This window comes from Arachis hypogaea, chromosome 11, assembly GCF_003086295.3.
Source record: "Arachis hypogaea cultivar Tifrunner chromosome 11, arahy.Tifrunner.gnm2.J5K5, whole genome shotgun sequence".
NCBI classification, from domain to species: Eukaryota; Viridiplantae; Streptophyta; class Magnoliopsida; order Fabales; family Fabaceae; genus Arachis; species Arachis hypogaea.
This window is the reverse complement of record NC_092046.1, coordinates 119,133,939-119,160,784: the sequence shown is the minus strand read 5'-3', so window position 1 is coordinate 119,160,784 and position 26,846 is coordinate 119,133,939. Positions and strand designations below refer to the sequence as shown.

General features: G+C 35.7%; 1 protein-coding gene and 1 non-coding gene across 2 annotated transcripts; both read right to left on the bottom strand.

Annotated features, from left to right (window-relative positions):
* Window positions 1-6,057: 6,057 nt before the first annotated feature.
* Window positions 6,058-7,964, bottom strand: LOC140176180 (protein FAR1-RELATED SEQUENCE 5-like). Its single transcript, XM_072206072.1, has 5 exons — window positions 7,950-7,964; window positions 6,930-7,094; window positions 6,578-6,820; window positions 6,369-6,454; window positions 6,058-6,283 (listed from the first exon to the last, which is right to left on the bottom strand). Exons 1-5 carry the CDS (start codon window positions 7,962-7,964, stop codon window positions 6,058-6,060), a joined length of 735 nt encoding a protein of 244 aa, XP_072062173.1.
* A 12,177-nt stretch (window positions 7,965-20,141) lies between these two features.
* On the bottom strand, window positions 20,142-20,249 carry LOC112725348 (small nucleolar RNA R71). Its single transcript, XR_003164462.1, has one exon. It is a non-coding gene; the product is annotated as a small nucleolar RNA R71 (small nucleolar RNA).
* Window positions 20,250-26,846: the final 6,597 nt, after the last annotated feature.

Below are 26,846 nucleotides of genomic sequence, written 5' to 3'. Positions count from 1 at the left end.
ATCGAAACAAAGAAAAGAAAACAACCATCGAAGGTGGTTAAAAAACAAACCAAAAAAGGAAGCATGTGCCGACAGATTCAGAGAGCATAAGCAAATCTGAAAGCCAATAAGTATTGTTCAGCAAATGAATTCTTTCGGTTCGGTGGTCTTCTAATTTTCGGTTCTGCCTTTTAATTGTTTTCGGTTCGGTGGTGTCTGTCAGTTTGGTTAAATTGATTGTTGTTTTCTTGTTCTTGCTTATATTTTTCTCGGTTATAAATTCGATGTGTTTGTCTGTCTTGCAGAGAAAAATAAATTGAGAAAACACCCATAATAAAACGAAAACAACTGCAAAAAAACAAACCTAATCTGACAAGGAGTAAGTTTCTCGAATCATATTTTCTTTTATTGATACTTTCATTTTAGGTGTATTGATACTTATTTTATGAACTTTCAGAACTGAACAAGCAAAAGACAATGCTGCAGAAAGAAGAAGGCAAGCGTTAGAGACAATAAGAGAAAAGAGATAAAAAAAAAAAAGAAATGATGGAGCTCAGTCAATACACATTGTTCCAGATCAGTTTGCCTCAACAGAAGCATGAAATGAATCCTCTCAGACGTAAGATTCAATTTCTTATACCAAGTTTTTTTCCTTTCTTTGCTTACTTTTGCTAGAACCGTTTGTAATTCCTCTAGATTCAATTAATAATATTTATTTATCTTGGTTAGACTGCCAACTGTAAATCTCGGAAGTGAACCACTCTTGCAGACTCAGGGAAGCTCCGCACCATCTGTAAATGCCCAAGACAATACCAGGTTTGTTGCACTCTTTACTTTCGGTTCGGTGGTTTCCAAAAATGAATTTGATGTGTTTCTAGACCTCTACTTTTAATCTTGATTTCTAATTTTAATTTGTATCTTTTTTTTTTAGGAAAAATATCCCAGAATCCATGGTAAAATATTTTAGAAAAAAGAAAATTCATACAAGAAAGACTTTAAAAAGTCCACCAGTGTAAGTTAAAAATATTTATGTTACTCTATCAGATAGGTAATTAAATTTTGTTTAATTAATCTCACGAAAAATGTGTTTAAATGTCACTAGCACTACACCTAATTCTAAGCTACAAATCATTCAGGTTCAACAAGAAACTCATTCTGAACCTTTGAAAATGTGAGCTTTCCAACGTGCGAATTCCCGTTTCTTAGAACAAATTCTAATTATTCAACATTAACTTCTTCCTTATTTACATTCCTTAGAAATCCTTTTACGTTGTCTCTTCCAAGTTCTCTTCAAGAAGAGTTGATCAATGATGAATTTATTTATGTCCCTCCAGAAAGTCAAACACAACAAACCTCTGATAAAGAGTAAGGTTATAAATATTTATTCACCACATGAATTTTGTTCGGTTCTGTGGGCTTGGTAATTTTAAATAATTACTAAAATATTGGCTGTTTAATGCAGCAGGCCTCCCAAAGAAGAACCTGAATTGTAAGTTTTACCATTATTCACCACATTGCTTAATTTAGGTTCAATGGATTTGGTTATTTTAAATTACTTGATAGATAGTGTGTTCAGGATTTAGGGTTATTTTAAATCACTTCAACATCTATTAATGCAGCAGCCCTCTGGAACCACAACACCAGCCCAGCAAAGAAGCAACAGTGCAGCAATCGGAAGAAGAAGTAGATGTTAATGTGTAAGTTTCACTGCTTATACAAATCCCAATAATTTCACTTCAGTACATGTTTTAATTGTAAGTTTTATCTCTTCTGTTTCTTACTGTTGCCTTCTGGAACCTAAAAGCAGGCTGTCGAGATATCTTCACCGAGGAAAACAGAGCCAAAACTTTCATTGTCTCTTACGAGTTCTGTTATTGAAGAATTATTGAAAGATGACTATTTCTATGAAATTTCTGATAATGAATAAGTTGCACATAAAAATTTTTTTATTAATTTTAATGGGTTATTTTTGAACCATTATCTATTTAATGCAGCAGCCCTCTCGAAGAAGAACAGCAACCTAGCCAAAGGGAAGATGATATGCCTTCTTTTAACCTTAGGATAAGTCCACCAGCATCTCAACCAACTCATCCCTCTGAGCCGCCTGTTTCACGGCTTGAAATCCTGACAGAGGCGGTGGTAGATGCTGGAGTGACGGCAGCATTAAAGTTTGCTAAAGCAACAACTTCCGAGCCACCCTTGCCAGCTCTGCAGTTTTAAAAGCTCCAGAAAAAAATAAAAATCTCAAAGGAGTTGATCGAAAAGTGTTATCATTGGATGACACATGTAAAAAAGACAAAAGATAGTAGCAACGAATATGATGCAATATTCGTCTTGAAACATGAGGCACTTTACGAGGGGTTAAGAGAATATTTCATGTCTCTAATGCCCAAAGAACAAGTGCATACCACTGTAAATTCTTTCCCGATTGCGTTAACGTTAATAATTTTTCTAAATAATCTTATAGAGTATATCTCATAAATTTTTTACTTGTAGGTGGTCAGTATACATAGCATGATTATCAACCAAGTAAAAACTCACCGGTATTAGGAACAAATATACATTGTGCCGCTGGATATTGTGGTAAGCTAAATTTATTATTCTGTCCTGATTGCTGTTCGGTTTGGTGGGAATGTTCATATTGATTCACCTGAATATTATGTGTTGTGTTAAGTTCTTTTCCATGAAGAACTTTTTTCTTCATGATTGAATATTTTTCACGTCATATTCAGCATATGAATTGTGTTTGGTTCGGTGGAAATTTGATTTAACTGATCTTCATTTTGCAGAATTTTATGTTGGGAACACATGGCGTGGAGTGCATTGATAAAACGACAAACAAGGCATACCGATTTGATATTGAGCAGTATGCCCACCACTGCCAGTTTCTTGACAAAAGAAAATTTACTTTGCATCCATTTGTAAGTTATAATTTCTAAAAATTCTTCAATAATTCTCTCATTTGTTATTTGTTTTCACTGAAATATTCTATTATTTACCCACAATTCAGCTATTTGTGCCAATTTGCAACGGAGCTCATTGGTGGTTGTGGATTGCTGATGTCAAGAAAAAGAAATTCTATGTGCTTGACCCTATCAATAAGTCAAAAAAATATATACCTGATTCAAGAGTGATGCTAAACAAATTTGTTGTAAGTTATTTTTCTTGTAAATTATTCAAAGAATTTAGTACATGAAATGAGTTCGATTCACTATTGATGCTTTTTTTTTATTTTTGTCTCCCTTTCAGGGATTAATAATTTCTCAGATGAGGGTTTACGCTAGGGCAGAACCCTTAATGGAGGATGGGCTGGGAAAAGAAGCAGAGTATATCCAATTGAATGGTCAATGTACAGAGTAAGAATCTTTCTCTTCTATAGTTCTATATTTAATGTATTTTATTTTTTAAACTATTAATCGTATTATACTCAATTCTTACTTAGCTATGATTGTGGAATATACGTCATGAACTGGCTCGAAACAATTGATCCACGAAAGATCAAAAACGAGAAGAGATATAAATATAGAGCTTGGACACAAGTAAGTACTTTCTAAATTAATAAACTTCTTTCTTTTCTTATTTCAGTTGGGTTCATTTTTTATGTAACTAATTCCTTTCAATTGAAATGTAGGAAGAGATTAATGACTTCAGATACCAATATGGTCCAAATCTTCTGTTGCATGAAATGAACAAAATCAAAGAGCAAGTGATTTGGGAATCTGAAGCAATAAGACTATCAAAGCCATCTGCTTCCCTCTCCAGCCCTTATTGTAAATTCACATCTCGGGATTTAGATAGTAAATAGGATATATTGTGATTCACTAGTTGTATTTGACAATATTTTGTTTAACTTGTTTAAAAAAGTAAACAATGATTATTTCAATGTATATATGTGAATATTAATGTAAATGTTTCTATCAGGTTGTCTGAAACTGTCTGGCTGCTGTTTTATTCCAGGTTCTCAGTGATTGCAATCAGTGTATTTACCACTACATTAGTAACACCAAAAAACACAGTGAATCGAAATTAATACACTAGCCGAACCGAAAGTTGCAAATACACTATACATAAATTTTGAGAGCTAATTACAAAAAATGTTTCTATCAGTATTCAGTTTCAAAAACACCTAAACTCTCTGACATAGCAAAATAAATTAACTATTCAATAAAGAAAAAATTGACTCTTGAACTAAAGAATTTCACAAAAAAATGACTATTAATTAAAGACTAACAAAAATTATACTAATAAAAACTAAAACTCGTATAATCCTCTCTTGGATAATTCATATATGGTACATTATAAAGAGTGGAGCTCGACTGAATCGATGATCCGGAATCTAAAAGATTCATGTTAATTTATAAATCTCTTGGAACTGTATGGATGCTATTTTATTCCAAGTTCTTAGTGATTGTAATAAGTGTATTTACCAATACATTAGTAACACCAAAAAACACAGTGAACTGAAATTAATACACTGGCCGAACCGAAAGTTGCAAACACACTGTACAGAAATTCTGAAAGCTAATTACAAAAAAGTTTCTATCAGTATTCAATTTCAAAAACACCTGAACTCTCTGACATAGCAAAATAAATTGACTATTCAATAAATAAAAAATTGACTTTTGGAATACAGAATTTCACAAAAAATGACTATTAATTAAAAACTAACAAAAAATTACATTAATAAAAACTAAAACTCGTATAATCCTCTCTTAGATAATTCATATCTGGTGCATTGTAAAGAGTGGAGCTTGACTGAATCGATGATCTGGCGTCTAAAAGGTTCAACTACAAAAGACATAATTAATTCTATATCAGCAAAATGCACAATTGAATTTTTAGCTAATCGAAAGCAAGTCAATTTTACCTCACTTGGAGCTGTCTTTTTCTTTTTCTTCATGGCATTTGAGATCTTTTTTTCAAAGTTTGATCCAAGTCTGTTCTTGGACCGGCCTCTTGTTTTGACACGTGGCGGGCTTTGAAGGTTATTCACATCGCTTAGTGTCGCTTCTTCGTGGCATAATGAACTTTTTCCTTTGCTTCTCTCTTTATATTCTTGCATCTCAGCCATGACCTTGTCAAACGCCCGGTGCAGAATTCTGGTCAACTCCTCGGACTCGGATGCAAATTCGCATATATTGTGCGACTGAAACATCAATTCGTCGAATCTCTTACTTCTCGGCTCCAGTAGAGGCTCATCTTGGCTGCTCTTGATGTGTGTGTGCCTCCTCTTTATGTTCTTGCTCCAGCGTTCCAGTATGTATTTCGGTGCCACATTATCCACTCGCTCAAAGTTTAGGACGCTTAAGGAATGACGGCACAATATGCCCCTAGACTCGAACAGCAAGTACTGACACTTTACCTCTTGTGATACTGCGTCGTAGGTGACGAAAAACTTGTTGAATGTGGAGTTGGAAACCTGCTCTATGACTTCATATGTTGTGAAACCTAGGGTAGAATGCATTGATTTTGTGATACAGTTCACTTTACCTCTGAATTGAGCTTGAACTTCCCTGAACTTTTCATGGGTATATACATACTGAAACTGTGCCTCTGTTACTGATTTTGTTGCACACGGTATCATGGTGTGAAAATCTGCAGCATCGAATTCTCTCTCTGTTTGCTCTCTGCTTACTAAGCAATTGTCGTATTGCTTCACGAATTGTCTCAAGGAGCTATTTCGTGTAATGAACTTGTTGAAAAATGAATGCATGCTCTCACTCCTTTGTGTGCTTCTCATCCCGACCCAAAAGTGGTGATCCAAGTAAACTAGAATCCATATATCCCGATCCTCGTACAGTTCTGCAAAACCCATAAGGTGTGGTAAACCGAAAATAGTGTATGTTTTGGAAAAAAAAAGGTATGGGCATGAAAATAATTCGAATTGAAACCTCAATTACCTGAAAGCCACTTGTTGCCTCCGAGGCCATACTTTGTGAGGAAATTGTTCCAGTTTCTGTCAAATGTGTCTTTTGTGTACGAGTTCCAAACAACATGGCTCATCTCTTGTTCAATATCGATGTGTCCCTTGTAGCCGTTTAGTTTGTTTGGGATCTTCTTCATGATGTGCCAGATACACTAGCGGTGAATTGTTGTTGGTATGCCTAGCTCAATTGCCCTTTGAATCGATGCGCATTGATCGGTAAGAATGCCTTTTGGTGCCTTTCCTCCCATGCAACGTAGCCAACACTCAAATAGCCATTTGAATGATTGAATATCCTCATTGTTCATCAGCGCACATCCGAGAAGTGTTGACTGGCCGTGATGATTCACGCCAACAAAAGAACCTAAAACCAAATTGTACCTGCATAAATAAGCGCACTAGACCATGGTGAACCGAAAGATATACATTCAAAGAACATGAAAATATATGTCACTAAATGAAATACCTGTTTGTATTATAGGTGGTGTCAAATGAAACCACGTCTCCGAAATACTCAAATGCAGCCATGCTTCTTGCATCAGCCCAGAATGCCTGTTTAATACAGGGATCGCCTTCAAGGTTGAGCTCGAAAAAGAAATTTTGGTTCTTCTCTTTCATTCTTAGTAGGTACTTCCCAAATTCTTTGGCATCGTCTTCTTCGGAAATATTCCGTACTTCCCTTGTGATGTAATTCCTCACGTCTTTTTCTATAAAACCTAGTTTACGGTGGCTGCCAGCTGCTGCCACAAATGATTGGTAAGTTTTGCTCGGTCTGATTCCAGCTTCCTCGTGGATTTCAATGGTGCGATGCACAAACATGCTAAGCTCCCTGTGTTGTTTGACCATCTCTGCCCGTTTTGGACAGTAAGGATGTGAGTGATTCAGAACAACTTTGGAAATTGTCCAAACACCGACGTCCTTTCATTATGTGTACATAAATCCTGACTGGACAGTTTAACCCAGCTGAGGTGTTTGTCTTCAGAGTTGAAGATATCTTGGATTTCCACCTCCCCTCTCTGGTGCATACAATTAGTTGATTCTTAATTTTGTCTCCATCCCGAGTCATGTTCCTTATTTTGGTAGAAAAACTGGCAAGTTTGGAATAATATTTATAGAACTTTGCAGCTTCTTCTAGTGTCTCAAAAATCATCCCCACCTTTGGGACAAATCTTTCATCCACAATACAGCTGGTCTACACGGTGAACCGAAAATGTCATTAACGGTGAAAGAATTCTATAATATTTACCGAACCGAAAGGTTACTAACAGTAAACGAAAGATAATCCATTATAGAAAACCAAATTCGAAACAACTCTGTCTACAATTTAGATTTTATCAATTCAATTCAATTCAGATTCAGATCACCTCCGTCCATTCAATTCAATTCAAATAAAATTAGCAATTACATTCTATTGAATTCGATTCAAAATTTAATAATTCAAACCTCATCAAATTGATGCGTTTCGGAAGAATAATCCAAATCGTACTCATTCAATTGATTTGAAGTTGATTCATTCATTGTTTCAATTCAAAAGTCCAGATCGAAGAAAAAAACAAAGAAGAAGAAGAAGAACGACGAAGCTAATTACGTCAAAGTCAATCCAGATCCATAATGCAGAGAATAAGGAATTTTATTAGGTTGAAGAAGAAGAAGAAGAAGAAGAAGAACAAGAAGAAGAAGAAGAAGAAGAAGAAGAAGAAGAAGAAGAAGAAGAAGAAGAATGAAAACGCGAGAAGAGAACAAGGTTTACGTTGAGAAAAGTTTACGTTCAAAAAAGTTTATCACGCAGAAAAGGTTTACGTTATATACATTATATGAGGCCCGTGTATAACAAACGACTGTGGGGTGGGGGAACGCACGTGTGGAGGAAGTTACTTGGATAACATCCATATATTTTTTACATGGATGTAGAGCTTTTCCGTTATTAGAGTTTATCAATGCTCTTCTTTTATATTAGCCTTTGATTTTCATCTAATAAAATCTAATAGTCTATATAAATGTGGCACATCCAATAAGCACATAATTATTGTGCTCATTTTAGACATACCCGTTTGTTAGCCATTTATGTATTTTTTTTTGTCTAATTTAATATTTAAAAATTAGAACAAAAACATTTTGTCTTTAACATTTAGAATAAGTCTTAAAATTATCTTTAACATTTAAATCATTTTATTTAAGTCTCTAACATTTTGATATTATCTCAATATTGTCCTACTTGTTAACAAAATTGACGGCAGAACAAAATTGAGACGATTTTAAAACGTTAAGAACTTAAATTGGATGAAAACGTTAAGGGCAAAAATGATACATTACTCTTATAAGAATTACCAAATCAAATAAAATAAAAGTAAATTTTAGTAAAATGAATTACATTATGAATTCAATATTTTTACTCATTATAAAATAATTCTAGAAAACTACTAGATAAACTTCCGAAAAAAAAGGCAAAACTAAGTATGATACATATATAATAAAGCATAAATTATACTCTTTTGTCTCTAATGTATCAAACTTTTTTAATGTTTAATTTAAATAAACTTTATTTTTAACTTAAAAATAAATTTTAATTTTATCTTTCAATAATATCAATTTTTTACGATACGTAGTTATTTAATTATTTTTTAATTTCATCTAAGTAAATTACACTTAATCGCATTACTTTCATTCTAAATAAATTTATTATTTTTAATTTTATTCTTAAATATTTTTATTCATCATGAAATATTCATAAAATGACTAGTACATAAACTTGTGAAAAAAAAACATAGTACATATACAATAAAATATAAATTATAACTTTTGTCTTTAATATATCGAAATTCTTTAATATTTAATTTAGTTAAATTTTATTTTTAATTTTAAAATAAATTTTAAATATAATAATCTAATTATTTGTCAAGTAATATAAAATAAAATTTAATTAATTTATATTTTTATGTTGTAGTTTACAATATTATTTTAATATAATTTTTTAATATTATAAAATTTTCTTATATAATAATTAATGCTAATAATAAAAAATACTTATATTTTTTATATTTATCTATTTTATATTTTTTGAAATAAAAAACTTTCACCTTTATATAATAAAATATGTGATAATCTTCTTAATATATATAATATTTTATATATAAATAATTATAATCATTAAATCAGATAACATATTAATTACATTAAAATTAAAAAATTATATATTTTATTTTTGGATTTAACAAAATATATTTTTAATAAATTATATATGATAAAAAATATTTTGAGAAAGACATTTGTACATCAATTTCTCATATATATATATATATATAGAAGAGAAATAATACTGGCCACCTATCGGTGGCAGATTTCAAATCGAAAGAGTAACAGGTTTGATTGCCAACTAGTCGATCAAGAAATTTGTGCTGATTCCACCTTAGCTTAGTAAAAGCGAAGGTTCCATCCATGGGAATCCTCCTAAGCACTTGCATTAGCCAGTCATGGACCGGCTTCAGCAGCCTCTGATTGAGATTGACATAGAGAAGCCCGAGAAAAGTAGTTGTCAAGAGTTTAGTAAGGTTCTAACTGCGAAATCAATAGTAGATTTGTCACTCCGATTACTTCATCCATAAACCTTTTTTTTTTTCAATAGCGGTACGCTATAAAAAAAGTAAAGGATAAGCTTGCATTCTAGAAGCGGTAGCTTCCCGCCTCCTTCATTTCTATAGCCTCCTTCGGTGATAAAAGTTCCCTTCCCTTTTATATATATATATATAAAAGTCTAGTCGAGTTAGAACATAAAAAATTTAACTAGAAAAATAAAAAAAATATTTGAAAATAATAAAAATAAAAAATGATCTTATTATAAATATTATAAATATAAAATTATAAATGTTAAATTTAAAAATAATTTTAAATTATTATCTACTTAATATTACCACAAAATAAATATGAATAAGAAAGACTAGAGAAAAAAGTCATGAGGTAGCATATATATATATTAGAGAGTCTAAAAAATAAAAGAATATATCAATCTTATATTAGTCACTATTATATACACACATATGATACATATATGTAGTTGATATATATTATTTATTCAGTTTTTTAAAAAAAATTAGAAAAAAATATTTTCAAGTATTATATATAATATTTTAAATAAACTATATTTTGACAATATTTGATAAAAAATTATTATATAATAATATTTTTAACAATAATAGTTAGTTAATAAGTATTGAATATAATAATCTAACTATTTATCAAGTAATATAAAATAAAATTATTTATTTTATATTTTTATGTTGTAGTTTAAAATATCGTTTTAATATAATTTTTTAATATTATAAAAAAATTGTATAATAATTAATTTTAACAAATAAAAAATTTATATTTTTTGTATTTATATATTTTATATTTTTAATTACGTAAGTTTGATTAATTTAGGTCTTACTAATATAAATAAATATATAATATGATAGACATGTATTTAAAGTTATATTATTTATTCCGTTTTTTAAAAAAAATTGAAAAAAAAGTTAATATTTTCATGTATTATATATAATATTTTAAATAAATTATATTTTAAAAATATTTTGATGAAAAATAATGTTAGATAATAATATCTTTAACAAAATTAGTTAGTAGTTAATAAATTTTGAATATAATAATTTAATTATTTGTCAAGTAATATAAAATAAAATTTTAATTATTTTATATTTTTATGTTACAGATTAAAATATCATTTTAATATAATTTTTTAATATCATAAAAATTTTTTGCATAATATTTAATCTTAATAAATAAAAAATACTCATATATTCTGTATTTATATATTTTATATTTAATTATTTAATAGTAAAAGATTTTATTTCTATTTAAAGTATTGTATATTAAAATATTATCATTTAAAGTATTTATTTATGTATTAGGATATTCTGTATTTATTAGAATTCATCAATATTTTTTTATATTTATCTTTGATTTTTATCTAATAAAATCTAATAATCTATATAAATGTGGCATATCCAATAAACATAATTATTGTGCTCATTTTAAACATACCCTAATTAAGGTATTTTGATTAACTTTTCAATTGAGTTTACCAAAATTTAATGTTTGGTTATTTTTATCAAAAAAATATTTAGAGTGGCAAAATTTACAAACACTTGGTGCTTTAGGAACTACAGAGAAACATTTGAGACCTTCAGTTTTACCCCCTAAAAAGAAATTCAATATCTACAAGACTACAATTATACTACTATTTTTTATTTTATAACTTTTACATATAATTGTAATTTTATTTTGAATACTTTTTTTATAAATAGAGTAAGAATTTGTAATTTGTAAGTATTGAAATAAGGGGGAACCAAAAATAAGAGATAATTTAAGAATTAAGAGCAGATGGACGGATGAGGAGTGCTTTATTAGACACTGTGATTTTAATTTACAAATGCTAATTTTATCCCGCGATTTCTTTGCACACTAAAATTCGGATACTTTTTATCTTAGCAATCCTTTTATTCAATGGTATATATTACAAATTAACAACATTCCTATATAATTTTATATTGGTTTAATTACTCTATTGGTCTTTATAATTTGGTAAAATTTTTAATTAGGTTATTGTACTTTTTTTTTAATTGAGTTCTTGCACTACAATTTTTTTTAATTGAATTTCTACATTTTTTTTTCTTTTATTTAAGTCCTTACACTAATTTTTTTTAAATTAGATCCCTATAAAATTAAGTCAATTACTACTAAGGAGGACTTAATTGAAAAAAGAATTTGGTGGAGACCTAATTAAAAAAAATATATAAAGACTTAATTGAAAATTTCGTAAAACTATAAGAACCAACAGAATAATTAAACCTTTTATTTTTTAATTTAAAATATTTGGTAATAAAATTTATTGCCTTCACTCAGTTCTCTCCGGGAAATCAAGGTTTTCAAGAGAGTTCTCTCCGAGAAATCAAGGTTTTCCAGTGCTAAACGCTAATAATTCAGATTAGTTGTTGAAGTTGTTCAATCATGAACGGGTTAGGAATACTTTGACTTAGTTAGCCGCATTTGTAAAGTAAGTTCTTTATAATTAAGTTTATTATTCTATAAATAATAAATGTGAACTTTTTTTTCGTGAAATCTTAAACGGTGTTAAATTATAAAAAGTAAATTAAGCTTTAATAAAAATAAATCATTTGAAAATTGTAGCAACTACATTTGTATTATTATTGCTAGATTGAAAATGAGTTAAATTAACTCGTGAGCCTGTTCAAATCCGATTCTTATTAATAATTTATTAAATGGAGTTCATTAGCTTGTGAGCCAAATTTAAGTGGATTTCAACTCATATATTATGAGTTAAATTGAGTTTGGATAAGTTCAACTCATTAATTCGTGAGATGAATTAATTATATATTATTTATTATAATTATTTATATTAATAATATATATCAATACAACTAGGTATTCTTTAAAAATATACAATATTCAATTTTTTATTATAATAATTAAAAAAAAAGTAAAACAAACACATCTAAAAATTAGGACAATGTACCTATATAAAATGAAAGAGAGAAATTTTACCTGATTACAACATTTGCAAAGTGGTTACGTGAGTGTCTTTTTTTATTATTATATAAACTATGGAAGCTAACCACGGTTTTAAATTTATGCATAAACCGTGGCAATCTGGAACGGTTTTTACTTGAAAAAGTTTGAGCATAAACCGTGCTGCTCACCACGGATTACGAAGAGAAATTGCGAGCCATAAACCGTGCTTGGTCACCACGGTTTACGAAGAAAAAGCTGTAAGCATAAAACCCTGTTGGTTACCACGGTTTATGCTTAGAGTAGTATAAATACATAATTGTTATTATTATTATTAATTTTATTTGTATTATTATTGGGAGTTGTTAGTAACTTAGTATTATTATTATTGTTATTGTTAGTATTATTATTCCTGTTGGTATTGTTATTATTGTTATTGTTGTTATTATTAGTGTTATTGTTATTATTATTATTCATATTGATGTTATTGTTATCTTTCTTAGTAATTATTGTTATGGTCATTATTATTATTGTTATTGTTTCATTATTGTTATTATTATCATTAGAGAAAATAGAAAATCAATGTTTGTGGCCAAGCAAGTGTACGTGATCATAAAATTCCCTAAATTACCACGGTTTATGTGTGGAGTAATATAAATACAAAATTTACATATCACATTGACTAAACTTATTTATTTACGTAAAGTTTGTTTATGGACTCAACAAACTTGTTTACATTTTAATACGATTTGAATGGTATTAGTATATTTTTATAAATTTTAATTAATTTAATTTTATTTAAATAATTAGATTTTTAAATTATAAAATTTGTGTTAGTTTGTAATTTAAATTTTACATAGATATAATTTAAATTAATAATTTATAAAATTGTATGTATTCGTATTTGTTACGGCCTGACCCAAACCACTAACGGGCCGGCCCGACCCGAGCACCACCCGACCCGGATGGTCAGGATCGAGGCGCCCAGTTGCCGACCCGGACACGCGTCCCTGACAGCTTTGCTACAGCTGTGCGAAGGAAGCATCGAAGAAAGTGGGCCTGTCATTGCAGGGCCCACCTCTGACATGGTATATATGGGGAAGGTCCTACCCTTCCCCAAGGTACGTCACATATCATTCAACCCTTTTTCACCTGCACACTTGACTGACTAGAGCATCGGAGTGTCCTTACAGGTGACACCCCCCTTTTCCATACGAAGAGCTCGGGACGTCGGCTGCACCCCCTTCAACCCAGCAACCCGGAACCAGGCGATCCCCCCCTCATCAATCGAAGTACCAACCCGAACCGTCTGGTACCTGACCTACCGAACATTGGTGCTGTCTGTGGGGACTAATCGCCTGAATGGACGTTGTACTGGGCCCAGGAGGAACAGGCCGCGAGACTGAGCGTAGAGGGGAAGCCTCCACGGCTTCTCCCCGGCAGCGCACGAGGTCCCCTCCAAGACGAACCACACGATCTCCCGAAAGGCGCCCCTTCGGGGGAACTGGCGACAACAGCGCCAGAATAATGCAAGAACTACGCCACAGGATGCAAGACCTAGAGCGCCGGCTGGCAGACCGAGAACATCATCAACAAACTCCCGAATCGAGCTACTCCTGCTCCGTCTCGAGAAGCCGCTCCCGACGAACAGGTAGCACACAATCTGAGCCCGAGAGCGCCAGGGAGGGAGGACGCGCGAGAAGACGCCGTGACCCTCTCATATACACCAGGCACGACAGGCGTACCACAGAGCGAAACCGCGAGGACGCTCGTCGGGAGGACGACGAGGGAAGAACAACCAGAACGCGGGGACCAATGATAATGGGAGCAACCCCATTCCATCGTTCCATCCTCGAGGTCCGGCTGCCAAAACACTTTGACAAGCCAACGGACATGAGGTACGACGGAGCCCAAGACCCGCAGGAGCACCTTACGGCTTTCGAAGCCAGAATGAACCTGGAGGGAGTGGGAGACGAGGTAAGGTGTCGCGCTTTCCCGGTCACCTTAGCGGGACCTGCAATACGGTGGTTCAATAACCTCCTGCAAGGCTCGGTGACCAGGTTCTCGGACATCAGCCGCGCCTTCCTAGCCCAATTCACAACCAGAATCGCAAAGGCAAAACACCCAATTAATCTACTTGGAGTGACCCAGACATCCGGCGAGCCGACCAGGAAATACCTAGACCGATTCAATGATGAGTGCTTGGAGATCGACGGGCTGACGGATTCGGTTGCAAGCTTGTGCTTGACGAACGGACTTCTAAACGAGGACTTCAGAAAGCACCTCACCACGAAGCCGGTGTGGACAATGCAGGAGATTCAATGTGTAGCCAGGGAGTACATTAACGACGAAGAAGTCAGCCAGGTCGTGGCTGCTAACAAATGGCAGCCCTCTTACAATCAAACCCGGCATCACGGGAACGGAGAGAGACAAAAGGAACACCCCAGGGATGGCAGTCCGAGTAAGACGTCCAGGCCGTTTCCTCGAGTCGGGAAGTTCACTAATTACACTCCCCTCACCGTGCCGATTATGGAAGTTTACCAACAAATAGCTGAGAAGGGGATCTTGTCGAAGCCCCGACCTCTGAAGGAACGAACAGGGGGGAACAAGAGCCTCTACTGTGACTACCACAAGGGCTACGGGCACAAGACACAAGACTGCTTCGACCTGAAGGACGCACTGGAGCAAGCGATCAGGGATGGAAAGCTAGCCGATTTTTCCCACCTCATTAGGGAGCTGAGGAGACGGAATCACGACCACGAGGGCGAAGACAAGACCCAGGCAGCAAAGCAACGCCAAGAGCCGGAGGACAACGACCATGGCCTTACCATAGTGAACGTAGTAACAGCAAGAAACGCGGCATCTAGGTCGAAATCATAACATAGGAAAGACGCCAAAGTCCTGGCAGTTTCCACATCCTCTGCGCGAAGCCCCAAGAAACTTCCATCCATTTCATTCGGCCCGGAAGACCAATGGTTTGACGAGGTCACAGAAAGCCCTCCCAAGGTCATTACAGCCAGAGTGGGAACCGGACTCATCAAGCGGATCCTTGTAGATACGGGGGCAGATTCGAACATCATGTTCCACAATGTGTTCGATGCCTTGGGCCTACGGGACGCCGACTTAAAAACCCACCAGCACGGCGTTGTAGGGCTCGGTGACCACTTCATCAAGCCGGACGGGATAATCTCTCTGCCGACCTCTGTGGGACAAGGCCAAGGGAGAAGAACGGTAATGGCAGAGTTCGTGATCCTACGAGACTCCACGGCCTACAACATCATTCTAGGGAGGAAGACCATCAACGACCTAGGGACAGTCATCAGCACAAGGATGCTGATAATGAAGTTCATAACTGAAGAAGGATCAGTAGGGTATGTAAGGGGAGACCTGGAAATGAAAGTCGCTTGCGACAACGCCAGCCTCTCGTTAAGACAGAAATCCAAAGAAGCATCAGGAGTGTTCCTCACCGACTTGGATGCCAGAGTCAGCGACAAGCCGAGACCCGAACCAGAAGGGAACCTGGAAAAGTTTAGAGTCGGCGACACGGAGGAAAAGTTCACCTTCGTGAATAGAAACCTCCCTCACGAGCTGAAAGAACCTTTAATGAAAATGATCAGGGCCAATGGTGACCCATTTTCCTGGACACCGGCCGACATGCCAGGGATAGACTGATGAGCGGATAATTTATACGCTTTTTGGCATTGTCTTTACATAGTTTTTAATATGATTTAGTTAGTTTTTAGTATATTTTTATTAGTTTTTAAATAAAAATCACATTTCTGGACTTTACTATGAGTTTTTGTATTTTTCTATGATTTCAGGTATTTTCTGGCTGAAATTGAGTGACTTGAGCAAAAATCAGATTCAGAGGTTGAAGAAGGACTACATATGTTGTTAGATTCTGACCTCCCTGCACTCAAAGTGGATTTTCTGGAGCAACAGAAGTCCAAATGGCGCTCTCTCAATTGCGTTGGAAAGTAGACATCCAGGGCTTTCCAGAAATATATAATAGTCCATACTTTACCCGAGTTTATATGACACAAATTGGCATTTAACACCAGCTTCTTGCCCTATTCTGGAGTTAAACGCCAGAAACAGGTTGCAAAGTGGAGTTAAACGCCAGAAACAGGTTACAAACTGGCGTTCAACTCCAAGAGAAGCCTCTACACATGTAAAGCTCAATGCTCAGCCCAAGCACACACCAAGTGGGCCCCGGAAGTGGATTTCTGCATCATTTACTCATTTCTGTAAACCCTAGTAACTAGTTTAGTATAAATAGGACTTTTTATTATTGTATTCGAAGTCTTGGTTACTCCGGTTCCCCTTTGGGGCCGAGACCAATGAACTCCATTATCACTTATGTATTTTCAACGGTAGAGTTTCTACACACCATAGATTAAGGTGTGGAGCTTTGCTGTTCCTTGAGTATTAATGCAAAGTACTATTGTTTTTCTATTCAATTCAAGCTTATTCCTATTCTAAGATATTCTTTCACATCCAAGAACATGATGAATGTGATGATTATGTGACGCTCATCACCATTCTCACCTATGAACGCGTGCCTGACAACCACTTCTGTTCTATATGAAGACGAGACAGAATGAGTATCTCTTAGATATCTAATACAGGGGACCGAGTTCGAGATATTAGAGTCTTCGTGGTATAAGTTAGAACCCATGGATGGCCATTCCTGATATTCGAAAAGTCTAAACCTTGTCTGTGGTATTCCGAGTAGGATCTGGGAAGGGATGGCTGTGACGAGCTTCAAACTCGCGAGTGCTGGGCGTAGTGACAGACGCAAAAAGATAGTAAATCCTATTCCAGTATGATCGAGAACCAACAGATGATTAGCCATGCAGTGACAGCGCATTGGACCATTTTCAAAGAGAGGACAGGATGTAGCCATTGACAACGGTGATGCCCAACATACATCTTGCCATGGAAAGGAGTATGAAGGATTGGATGAAAGCAGTAGGAAAGCAGAGGTTCAGGAGGAACGAAAGCATCTCTATACGTTTATCTGAAATTCTCATCAATGAATTACATAAGTATCTCTATCTTTATTTTACGTGTTATTTATCTTTTAATTATTAAAACTCCATAACCATTTGAATCCGCCTGACTGAGATTTACAAGGTGACCATAGCTTGCTTCAAGCCAACAATCTCCGTGGGATCGACCCTTACTCACGTAAGGTTTATTACTTGGATGACCCAGTGCACTTGCTGGTTAGTTGTGCGAAGTTGTGACAAAGTGTGTGAATTACGTTCCGAGCACCAAGTTTTTGGCGCCGTTGTTAAGGATCACAATTTCGTGCACCAAGTTTTTGGCGCCATTGCCGGGGATTGTTCGAGTTTGGACAATTGACGGTTCATCTTGTTGCTCAGATTAGGTAATTTTATTTTAATTTTAAGCTTTTTGTTTTTTATTTTTATTTTCGAAAATATTTCAAAAAAATTTAAATAAATATTTTCAAAAAGAATTTTCTATGTTCTTCAGAATTTTTAAGAATGAATTCCAGTGTTTCATGATGATTTGTTGAATCCTGGCTGGCTGTAAGCCATGTCTAATCTTTTGGACCAGGGTTTCAACTTATCATCACAAGAGCTTGTTTATCTTCACCCATTTGGCCGTTACACACATAGTTGTTGTATACATGGGAGGTAGGCAATATCTGCTGAAGCTTGGCTGGCCATTGGCCATGTCTAGTGTTTTGGACCAGAGCTTTAGACTAACATTGCAATATTCCTGGAATTCTTATTAAAAATTTTGAAATCTTTATTTTGCTTCTTCCAAATAATTTTCAAAAAATACCAAAAATTTTTAATAAATTCATAAAAAAATCAAAAATATTTTGTGTTTCTTGTTTGAGTCTAGTGTCAAATTTTAAGTTTGGTGTCAATTGCATGTTTATCCCTTTCTTGCATTTTTCGAAAATTCATGCATGTGTTCTTCATGATCTTCAAGTTGTTCTTGGTAAGTCTTCTTGTTTGATCTTTAAAATTTCTTGTTTTGTGTCTTTTTTTGCTTCTCATATGTATTTTTGAATTTTTAATGTCTCAACATTGAAAATTTCTAAGTTGGTGTCTTGCATATTTTTCTTTTCTTAAAAATTTTCAAAAATAAGTTCTTGGTGTTCATCTTGACATTCAAAGTGTTCTTGGTGTTCATCTTGACATTCATAGTGTTCTTGCATGCATCATTTATTTTGATCCAAAATTTTCATGCATTGAGTCTTTTTGATGTTTTTCTCTCTCATCATTAAAAATAAAAAAAAATATCTTTCCCTTTTCTTCTCATAAAATTCGAATATTTGACTTGACTTTTTCAAAAAATTTTAAAATCTAGTTGTTTCTTATGAGTCAAATCAAATATTCAATTTAAAAATTCTATCTTTTTCAAACTTTTTCACTTTTTCTTTTATATTTTCGAAAATTTCAATTTGATTCTCAAAAATCTTTTTCTTATTTTGTTTTATAATTTCAAAATCTCTACTAACAATTAATGTGATTGATTCAAAAATTTTTAAGTTTGTTACTTGCCTAGTAAGAAAGGTTCAATCTTTAAATTTTCAATCATATCTTTTTGTTTCTTGTTAGTCAAGTAATCAACTTTAATTTTCAAAATCAAATCTTTTTAAATTTCTTTTTCAAATCTTTTTCAAAATAAATTTCAATCACATCTTTTTCAAAATTAATTTCAAAATCTTTTCTAACTTTTTATCTTTTCAAAAATTGATTTTCAAATCTTTTTCAATTAACTACTTGACTTTTTGTTTGATTTTAAAAGTTTACTATTTCAATCATATCTTTTTCAAAACTACCTAACTAATTCTCTCTCTCTAATTTTCGAAAATCACCTTCCTCTTTTTCAAAATTCCTTTTTAATTAACTAATTGTTTTAAATTTTAATTTCATTTTTCTTTTTTTTTAAATTTTCGAATTTTAACTTTAATTTTAAATTAAAAACAAAAATATTTTTCTTTTCTTTTCAATTATTTTCAAAAATTTTTCTCTCTCACCTCCTTCTAATTATTTATTTATCTACTAACACTTCTCTTTCTTAAAAATTCGAACCCACTCCCTCTTTCTGTGTTCAAATTTCTTTTCTTCTTCTACTCACATAAAGGAATCTCTATACTGTGACATAGAGGATTCCATATTTTCTTTTGTGTTCTCTTCTTTTTCATATGAGCAGGAACAAGGATAAGAATATTCTTGTTGAAGCTGATCCTGAACCTGAAAGGACTCTGAAGAGGAAGCTAAGGGAAGCTAAAGCACAACTCTCTGGAGAAAATCTGACAGAAAATTTCGAAAAAGAAGGAGACATGGCCGAAAATAATAACAATGCAAGGAAGATGCTTGGTGACTTTACTGCACCAAATTCCAATTTACATGGAACAAGCATCTTAATCCCTGCCATTGGAGCAAACAATTTTGAGCTGAAACCTCAATTAGTTTCTCTGATGCAACAGAACTGCATGTTTCATGGACTTCCATCAGAAGATCCTTTTCAGTTCTTAACTAAATTCTTGCAAATCTGTGATACTGTTAAGACCAATGGGGTTGATCCCGAGGTCTACAGGCTTATGCTTTTCCCGTTTGCTGTAAGAGACAGAGCTAGAATATGGTTGGACTCTCAACCTAAAGACAGCCTGGACTCTTGGGATAAGCTGATCACGGCTTTCTTAGCCAAGTTTTTTCCTTCTCAAAAGCTTAGTAAGCTTAGAGTGGATGTTCAAACCTTCAAACAGAAAGAAGGTGAGTCCCTCTATGAAGCTTGGGAGAGATACAAGGAACTGACCAAAAAGTGTCCTTTTGACATGCTTTCAGAATGGACCATCCTGGATATATTCTATGATGGTCTGTCTGAATTATCTAAAATGTCATTGGACCATTCTGCAGGTGGATCCATTCAGCTAAAGAAAACGCCTGCAGAAGCTCAAGAACTCATTGACATGGTTACAAATAACCAGTTCATGTACACTTCTGAAAGGAATCCTGTGAGTAATGGGACGCCTATGAGGAAGGGAGTTCTTGAAATTGATACTCTTAATGCCATATTGGCTCAGAATAAAATATTGACTCAGCAAGTCAATATGATCTCTCAGAGTCTGAATGGATTGAAGGAATCATCCAAACAGTACTAAAGAGGCATCTTCTAAAGAAGAAGCTTATGATCCTGAGAACCCTGCAATAGCAGAGGTGAATTACATGGGTGAACCCTATGGAAACACCTATAATCCCTCATGGAGAAATCATCCATATTTCTCATGGAAGGATCAACAAAAGCCTCAACAAGGCTTTAATAATGGTGGAAAAAACAGGTTTAGCAATAGCAAACCTTTTCCATCATCCACTCAGCAACAGACAGAGAATTCTGAGCAGAACCCATCTAGCTTAGCAAATATAGTCTCTGATCTATCTAAGGCCACTGTGAGTTTCATGAATGAAACAAGGTCCTCCATTAGAAATTTGGAGGCACAAGTGGGTCAGCTGAGTAAAAGGGTCACTGAAACTCCTCCTAGTACTCTCCCAAGCAATACAAAAAAAAATCCAAAGAGAGAGTGCAAGGCCATTGACTTGACCATCATGGCCGAACCTACAAGGGAGGAGGAGGACGTGAATCCTAGTGAGAAAGACCTCCTGGGACATTCAGTGACCAATAAGGAGTTTCCCTTTGAGGAACCAAAGGAATCTGAGGCTCATCTAGAGACCATAGAGATTCCATTGAACCTCCTTCTGCCCTTCATGAGCTCTGATGAGTATTCTTCTTCTGAAGAGAATGAAGACGTTACTGAAGAGCAAGTTGCTAAGTACCTTGGTGCAATCATGAAGCTGAATGCCAAATTATTTGGTAATGAGCCTTGGGGAGATGAACCTCCCTTGCTCACCAATGAACTGAATGCATTGGATAGGCAGAAATTACCTCAAAAGAAACAGGATCCTGGCAAATTCTTAATACCCTGTACCATAGGCACCATGACCTTTGAGATGGCTCTGTGTGACCTGGGGTCAGGCATAAACTTAATGCCACTATCTGTAATAGAAAAACTTGGGATCTTTGAGGTGCAAGCTGCCAGAATCTCATTAGAGATGGCAGACAACTCAAGAAAACAGGGGACAAGTAGAGGACGTGTTAGTAAAGGTTGAAGGCCTTTACATCCCTGCTGATTTCATAATCCTAGACACTGGAAAGGATGAGGATGAATCCATCATCCTTGGAAGACCCTTCCTAGCCACAGCAAGAGCTGTGATTGATGTGGACAGAGGAGAGTTGATCCTTCAACTGAATGAGGACTACCTTGAGTTTAAAACTCAAGGATCTCCTTCTGTAACCATGGAGATGAAGCATGAAAAGCTTCTCTCACTACAGAGTCAACCAAAGCCCCATAGTCAAACTCTAAGTTTGGTGTTGGGAGGCCACAACCAAACTCTAAGTTTGGTGTTGGGAGGTTCCAACCTTGCTCTGATTATTTGTGAGGCTCCATGAGAGCTCACTGTCAAGCTATTGACATTAAAGAAGCGCTTGTTGGGAGGCAACCCAATGTTATTTAATTATATTTTATTTTATTTTTATTTTTATTTCGTGTTTTATTAGGTTGATGATCATGTGGAGTCACAAAAACTACTGAAAAATCAAAAACAGAATGAAAAACAGCATTAAAAATAGCACACCCTGGAGGAGGAGCATTCTGGTGTTTAAACGCCAGAAACAAGCATCTACCTGGCGTTAAACGCCAGAAACAGGCTACATTTGGGCGTTTAACGCCAGAAACAAGCAGCAGTCTGGCGTTAAACGCCAGGATTGCACAACAAGGGCGCTTTACACGCCTAATTGGAGCAGGGATGTTAAGTCCTTGGCCCCACTGGATCTGTGGACCCTACAGGATCCCTACCACTCCTTCTCTCCTCTTCACACCCTTTCATAACTCTCTTCCCCAAATACCCCTCACCAATCACCTCAATCACTCTTCCCCATCACCTCTTCACCATTCACATCCATCCACTCTTCCCCATAAACCCCACCTACCTCCAAAATTCAAACACTTTTTCCTCCCAAACCCAACCCTAATGGCCGAACCCTAAACCCTCCCCCACTCCTATATAAACCCCTCATCCCTTCTTCATTTTCACACAACACAACCCTCTCTTCTTCCCTTGGCCGAATACAAACCTCTCCTCCTCTCCTCCATTTTTCTTCTTCTTCTCCATCTTTCTTTCTTCTTTTGCTCAGGGACGAGCAAACATTTTAAGTTTGGTGTGGTAAAAAGCATTGCTTTTTTTTTGTTTTTCCATAACCACTAATGCCTCGAGGGATGCACTTTCCTCCACAGAACTATTGGGAGCAAAGCAACACTTTCCTAGGAGAATTAAGTTCCAACATGGAACAACTAAGGGTGAAACATCAAGAGCACTCCATCATTCTCCATGAGATTAGAGAAGATCAAAGAGCTATGAGGGAGGAGCAACAAAGACAAGGAAGAGACATAGAGGAGCTCAAGAGCACCATTGGTTCTTCAAGAAGAGGAAGACGCCACCCTCACTAAGATGGACCCGTTCCTTAATCTCCTTGTTCTTATTTTTTCTGTTTTTTCGGTTTTATGCTTCATGTTTATTTATGTTTGTGTCTTATTACATGATCACTAGTGTCTAAGTGTCTATGTCTTAAGGCTATGAATGTCCTATGAATCCATCACCTCTCTTAAATGAAAAATATTTTAATTACAAAAGAACAAGAAGTACAGGGTTTCGAATTCATCCTTGAAAGTAGTTTAATTGTTTTGATGTGGTGACAATACTTTTTGTTTTCTGAATGAATGCTTGAACAGTGCATATGTCTTTTGATATTGTGGTTTATGAATGTTAAATATGTTGGCTCTTGAAGAATAAGGAAAAAGGAAAAATGTTATTTGATGATCTAAAAAATCATAAAAATGATTCTTGAAGTAAGAAAAAGCAGTGAATACAAAAGCTTGCGAAAAAAATGGCGAAAAAAAGAGAAAGAGAAAGAAAAAGCAAGCAGAAAAAGCCAAAAGATCTTTAAACCAAAAGGCAAGAGCAAAAAGCCAATAGTCCTTAAAACCAAAAGGCAAGGGTAATAAAAAAGATCCAAGGCTTTGAGCATCAGTGGATAGGAGGGCCTAAAGGAATAAAATCCTGGCCTAAGCGGCTAAACCAACCTGTCCCTAACCATGTGCTTGTGGCGTGAAGGTGTCAAGTGAAAACTTGAGACTGAGCGGTTAAAGTCAAAGACCAAAGCAAAAAAAGAGTGTGCTTAAGAACCCTGGACACCTCTAATTGGAGACTTTAGCAAAGTTGAGTCACAATCTGAAAAGGTTCACCCAGTTATGTGTCTGTGACATGTATGTATCTGGTGGTAATACTGAAAAACAGAGTGCTTAGGGCCACGGCCAAGACTCATAAAGTAGATGTGTTCAAGAATCAATATACTGAACTAGGAGAATCAATAACACTATCTGAATTCTAAGTTCCTATAGATGCCAATCATTCTGAATTTCAATGGATAAAGTGAGATGCCAAAACTATTCAAGAGGCAAAAAGCTACTAGTCCCGCTCATCTGATTGAAGCTAAGTTTCATTGATATTTTGGAATTTATAGTATATTCTCTTCGTTTTATCCTATTTGATTTTCAGTTGCTTGGGGACAAGCAATAATTTAAGTTTGGTGTTGTGATGAGCGGATAATTTATACGCTTTTTGGCATTGTCTTTACATAGTTTTTAATATGATTTAGTTAGTTTTTAGTATATTTTTATTAGTTTTTAAATAAAAATCACATTTCTGGACTTTACTATGAGTTTGTGTGTTTTTCTATGATTTCAGGTATTTTCTGGCTGAAATTGAGGGACTTGAGCAAAAATCAGATTCAGAGGTTGAAGAAGGACTGCAGATGCTGTTAGATTCTGACCTCCCTGCACTCAAAGTGGATTTTCTGGAGCTACAGAAGTCCAAATGGCGCGCTCTTAATTGCGTTGGAAAGTAGATATCTAGGGCTTTCCAGAAATATATAATAGTCCATACTTTGCCCGAGTTTATATGACACAAACTGGCGTTCAACGCCAGCTTCCTGCCATATTCTGGAGATAGACGCCAGAAACAGGTTGCAAAGTGGAGTTAAACGCCAGAAACAGGTTACAAACTGGCGTTCAACTCCAAGAGAAGCCTCTATACGTGTAAAGCTCAATGCTCAGGCCAATCACACACCAAGTGGGCCCCGAAAGTGGATTTTTGCATCATTTACTCATTTCTGTAAATCCTAGTAACTAGTTTAGTATAAATAGGACTTTTTATTATTGTATTCGAAGTCTTGGTTACTCCGGTTCCCCTCTGGGGCCGAGACCAATGAACTCCATTATCACTTATGTATTTTCAACGGTAGAGTTTCTACACACCATAGATTAAGGTGTGGAGCTCTGCTGTTCCTTGAGTATTAATGCAAAGTACTATTGTTTTTCTATTCAATTCAAGCTTATTCCTATTCTAAGATATTTATTCGCATCTAAGAACATGATGAATGTGATGATTATGTGACGCTCATCACCATTCTCACCTATGAACGCGTGCCTGACAACCACTTCTGTTCTACATGAAGACGAGACAGAATGAGTATCTCTTAGATATCTAATACAGGAGACCAAATCCAAGATATTAGAGTCTTCGTGGTATAAGTTAGAACCCATGGATGGCCATTCCTGAGATCCAGAAAGTCTAAACCTTGTCTGTGGTATTCCGAGTAGGATCTGGGAAGGGATGGCTGTGACGAGTTTCAAACTCGCGAGTGCTGGGCGTAGTGACAGACGCAAAAGAATAGTAAATCCTATTCCAGTATGATCGAGAACCGACAAATGATTAGCCATGCAGTGACAGCGCATTGGACCATTTTCATAGAGAGGACGGGATGTAGCCATTGACAACGGTGATGCCCAACATACAGCTTGCCATGGAAAGGAGTATGAAGGATTGGATGAAAGCAGTAGGAAAGCAGAGGTTCAGGAGGAACGAAAGCATCTCTATACGCTTATCTGAAATTCTCACCAATGAATTACATAAGTATCTCTATCTTTATTTTATGTGTTATTTATCTTTTAATTATTAAAACTCCATAACCATTTGAATCCGCCTGACTGAGATTTAAAAGGTGACCATAGCTTGCTTCAAGCCGACAATCTCCGTGGGATCGACCCTTACTCACGTAAGGTTTATTACTTGGACGACCCAGTGCACTTGCTGGTTAGTTGTGCGAAGTTGTGACAAAGTGTGTGAATTACATTCCGAGCACCAAGTTTTTGGCGCTGTTGTTAAGGATCACAATTTTGTGCACCATAGAACCCCAACTCATGTCACACCATTTGGCCGTCAAGCCAGAGGCCAGACCGGTGGCCCAGAGGAGGAGGAAGATGTCACAGGAAAGGGCAGAAGAGGTGGCCAAGCAGACGGCCAGCCTCCTCAAGGCAGGATTTATCCGGGAACTTGACTACTCGACCTGGCTATCGAACGTAGTCCTGGTAAGAAAACACAATGGGAAATGGAGGATGTGCATGGATTATTCCAATCTCAACAAAGCATGCCTCAAGGATTGCTACCCCCTACCCAACATTGATGCACTCGTCGACGCGGCGGCGGGGTACCGGTATTTGATTTTCATGGATGCTTATTCCGGCTACAATCAGATATCGATGCACCGGCCAGACGAAGAAAAAACAGCATTCATAACACCAGGAGGAATCTATTGCTACAAGGTAATGCCCTTTGGCCTGAAGAACGCGGGGGCCACATACCAAAGGTTGATGAACAAGATATTCAGCGACATCATTGGCAAAATGGTGGAAGTCTACGTGGACGACATCCTCGCCAAGACCACCCGACCCGAAGACCTCCTATGCGACCTGGGAAACGTATTCGCGGCCCTCCGACGACACGACATGAGGCTCAACCCTCTCAAGTGCGCCTTTGCCATTGAGGCCGGGAAGTTCCTAGGATTTATGATAACCCAAAGGGGGGTGGAAGCCAATCCTGAAAAATGCCAGGCAATACTCCAAATGAAGAGCCCGGGCTGCATCAAAGACATCCAGAGACTGGCGGGAAGGCTCACTGCGCTATCTCGCTTCCTTGAGGCATCGGCGGCAAAGGCCCTACCTTTCTTCAACCTAATGAGAAAGGAAATAGCATTTGAATGGACCCCGGCATGCGAAGAAGCGTTCAACCATTTTAAAAGGATCCTTGCAACACCACCTGTGCTCGGTAAGCCCGTGATCAGAGAACCACTCTACCTGTACCTAGCTATAACGGAGGAAGCGCTAGCAGCGGTCTTGGTGCGGGAAGAAGGGAAAGTTCAACAACCGATCTACTTTGTGAGTAAAGCACTACAAGGAGCAGAACTTAGGTACAACAAGTTGGAGAAA

Coding starts and splice junctions, on each gene's coding strand:
- LOC140176180 (XM_072206072.1), bottom strand. Junction 6,821..6,929: donor AAATTAAGAATCAACTAATT/GTATGCACCAGA, acceptor ACATAATGAAAG/GACGTCGGTGTTTGGACAAT. Junction 6,455..6,577: donor GGAATTACATCACAAGGGAA/GTACGGAATATT, acceptor TGTATTAAACAG/GCATTCTGGGCTGATGCAAG.